We start from the raw sequence: 2372 nt of genomic DNA on the forward strand, positions 1-2372 counted from the left end.
AGGATGTGGGCTTCAGAAGGGTGGAGATTGGATCTCTCTGGTGCCTCACTGTACATGGTGCCCCGCCCAAGGCCTGTACCCACTAAGGGCTGAATAAATGCTTGTTCTAAGGCCAGGCCCAGTAGTGCAATTGGGGGCCACGGTGGGAGGAGCCCACAAGTCCAGGAGTTAAAGATGAGCCTGGGCAACATAGCAAGATCCCATCTCTACAAAAAGAATTAAAAATTAGCCTAGTGCAGTAGAGCACCTGTAGCTCCAGCTACTTGGGAGGCTGAGTCAGGAGGATGGCTTGAGACGGGAGGTTTAGACTGCGATGAGCTGTGATTGCACCACTGCACTCCAGCCTGGGCAACAGAGGGAGATCCTGTCTCAAAAAAAAAAAAAAAAAAAAAGCAGATAAAAAGAAAACTCATTTCCTGCACAGGTTGGAGAAGTTTTCAGCCCCAACACTCCACAGTTAGTTGTCTGGGTTTGGGCCGTGGGCTGTTTTCCCTGCCAGTGCCTCAGTTTCCACACCTGCAAAACGGAGTCACAGAAACGCTCTTTCAGGGTGGCTAGGGGTTCTGGGCGGTGTCGCCCGGTGGCGGAGTGTTCCCGGGGTGAAGCCGCAGGGTTCTCGGGTGGGGGCGGGGAGGGCTAAATCCGGCCGGCCGGTGAGTGGCGGGAGCAGCTGCCGCCCCGCCCGCGCCCTCCCGGGTCCCACAGTCTGGGCAGCTGCCCAGCTTGGGCCGGTCTGACCGGTTTGGGCCGCCCCGCCTGGCGCTGTGCTGGGAGGAGTCGCCGCCAGTCGCGCGGTCAGTGCCTCCCTCCAGACTCGGGAGGGCCGAGGGGGCGCGGGAGAGAGCGCGGGCGGCCGCCGGGGCTGGTCGCCTGCAGGGATGGGGGACGAGCGGCCCCACTACTACGGGAAACACGGTAGGCAGCGACCCCCGCCCACAGCCCCGGGCCGACCCCTCGGCCCCTAGGTGGGGGCCTCGAGAGGACGTGGGGCACAGGGAAGGGGGCTGGAGGGGGAGCGCAGTTGCGAATCTGCACCTGGAGCCTCCCTACAGCCAGCCCCCCTTACCCCACTTTTCCCCCGGAGCCTCGCAGACGACCCTCCTTACTCTCCCCCACCCAAAGGACCTGCCCCTGTAGCCCTCTGCCTGGCACTGCTGCCAGCGTCCCCTTCCCCCTATCCCATCTCAGACCTTCCCCGTCTCCACCTAGTTCCCTGGTGGCCACCATTTCAGCCCTCTTACCAGTGGGTGGCCGCCAGTTAATAAATTTGTTCACAATTAGTGATTCCTCCTTCCTCCCCTGTCCTGGCCTGCCAGAACTGGGGGCTTGGGTGTGGTCACCTGGAGGTGGGTGAGGCAGAAAATTCCACAGGTCTCTGAAATTCATTCTTGCCGAGGCAAAGACATCCCTAGGGGCTTTTGAGAGGGGGCGCTCTCCCAGCCCTGTCTTGGTTCAGGTCTCTAACCCCATCAATCTTTTTGACTTTCAGGAACGCCGCAGAAGTATGATCCCACTTTCAAAGGACCTATTTACAACAGGTAAGGGCTTTGGGTTTTGGAGGGTTCTCCCTGCTAATACTACCCCAATCCCTGTCTCTTCACACACCCCCACCCCCGATCTGTTCTCCAACAGTCTGGTGACAAATATTTGAAACTTGTTTTGTTTGTTTGAGACGGAGTCTTGCTCTGTCGCCAGGCTGGAGTGCAGTGGCGCGATCTCGGCTCACTGCAACTTTCACCTCCCAGGTTTAAGCAGTTCTACCACCTCATTCTCCCGAGTAGCTGGGATTACAGGCGTGCGCCCGGCTAATTTTTTGTTGTTGTTGTAATTTTAGCAGAGATGTTTCGCTGTGTTGCCCATGCTGTTCTCGATCTCTTGAGCTCAAAGCGATCCACCTGCCTTGGCCTCCCAAAGTGCTGGGATTACAGGTGTGAGTCACCACATCTGGCCTGGATTTAATTTTTACCATGTTCGTATTTTTTGTTTATTTATTTATTTTTGAGATAGAGTCTCACTCTGTCACCCAGGGTGGAGCGGTGCAAACTCAGCTCACTGCAACCTTCCCCTCCCGGTTCAAGCGCTTCTCCTGTCTCAGCCTCCCAAGTACCTGTGACTACTCAGAGGCTACTCAGGAGACTGAGGCAGGAGAATTGCTTGAACCTGGGAGGTGGAGGTTGCAGTAAACTGAGACTGCTCTACAGTACTCCAGCCTGGACGATAAGAGTGAGACTCTGTCTCAAAAAAATAATAACAAAAAAATAAAATGCAGCCAGGCACGGTGGCTCACACCTATAATACCAGCACTTTGGGAGGCCAAGGTAGGTGGATCACTTGAGGTCAGGAGATCAAGACCAGCCTGACCAACATGGTGA

At 56.4% G+C, this 2372-nt stretch overlaps 1 protein-coding gene across 1 annotated transcript in view; it reads left to right on the top strand.

Moving 5' to 3' along the window:
• The first annotated feature begins 502 nt into the window (after positions 1-502).
• SLC44A2 (solute carrier family 44 (choline transporter), member 2) overlaps positions 503-2372 on the top strand; it is a 28511-nt gene continuing 26641 nt past the window's right edge. Inside the window, exons 1-2 of the mRNA XM_011994576.1 lie at positions 503-915; positions 1490-1538. Coding sequence (XP_011849966.1) covers positions 879-915; positions 1490-1538 — 86 coding nt within the window. The 5' untranslated portion in view covers positions 503-878. The remainder of the gene's footprint in view (positions 916-1489; positions 1539-2372) is intronic.

Source organism: Mandrillus leucophaeus, unplaced genomic scaffold, assembly GCF_000951045.1.
Source record: "Mandrillus leucophaeus isolate KB7577 unplaced genomic scaffold, Mleu.le_1.0 Scaffold112, whole genome shotgun sequence".
NCBI classification, from domain to species: Eukaryota; Metazoa; Chordata; class Mammalia; order Primates; family Cercopithecidae; genus Mandrillus; species Mandrillus leucophaeus.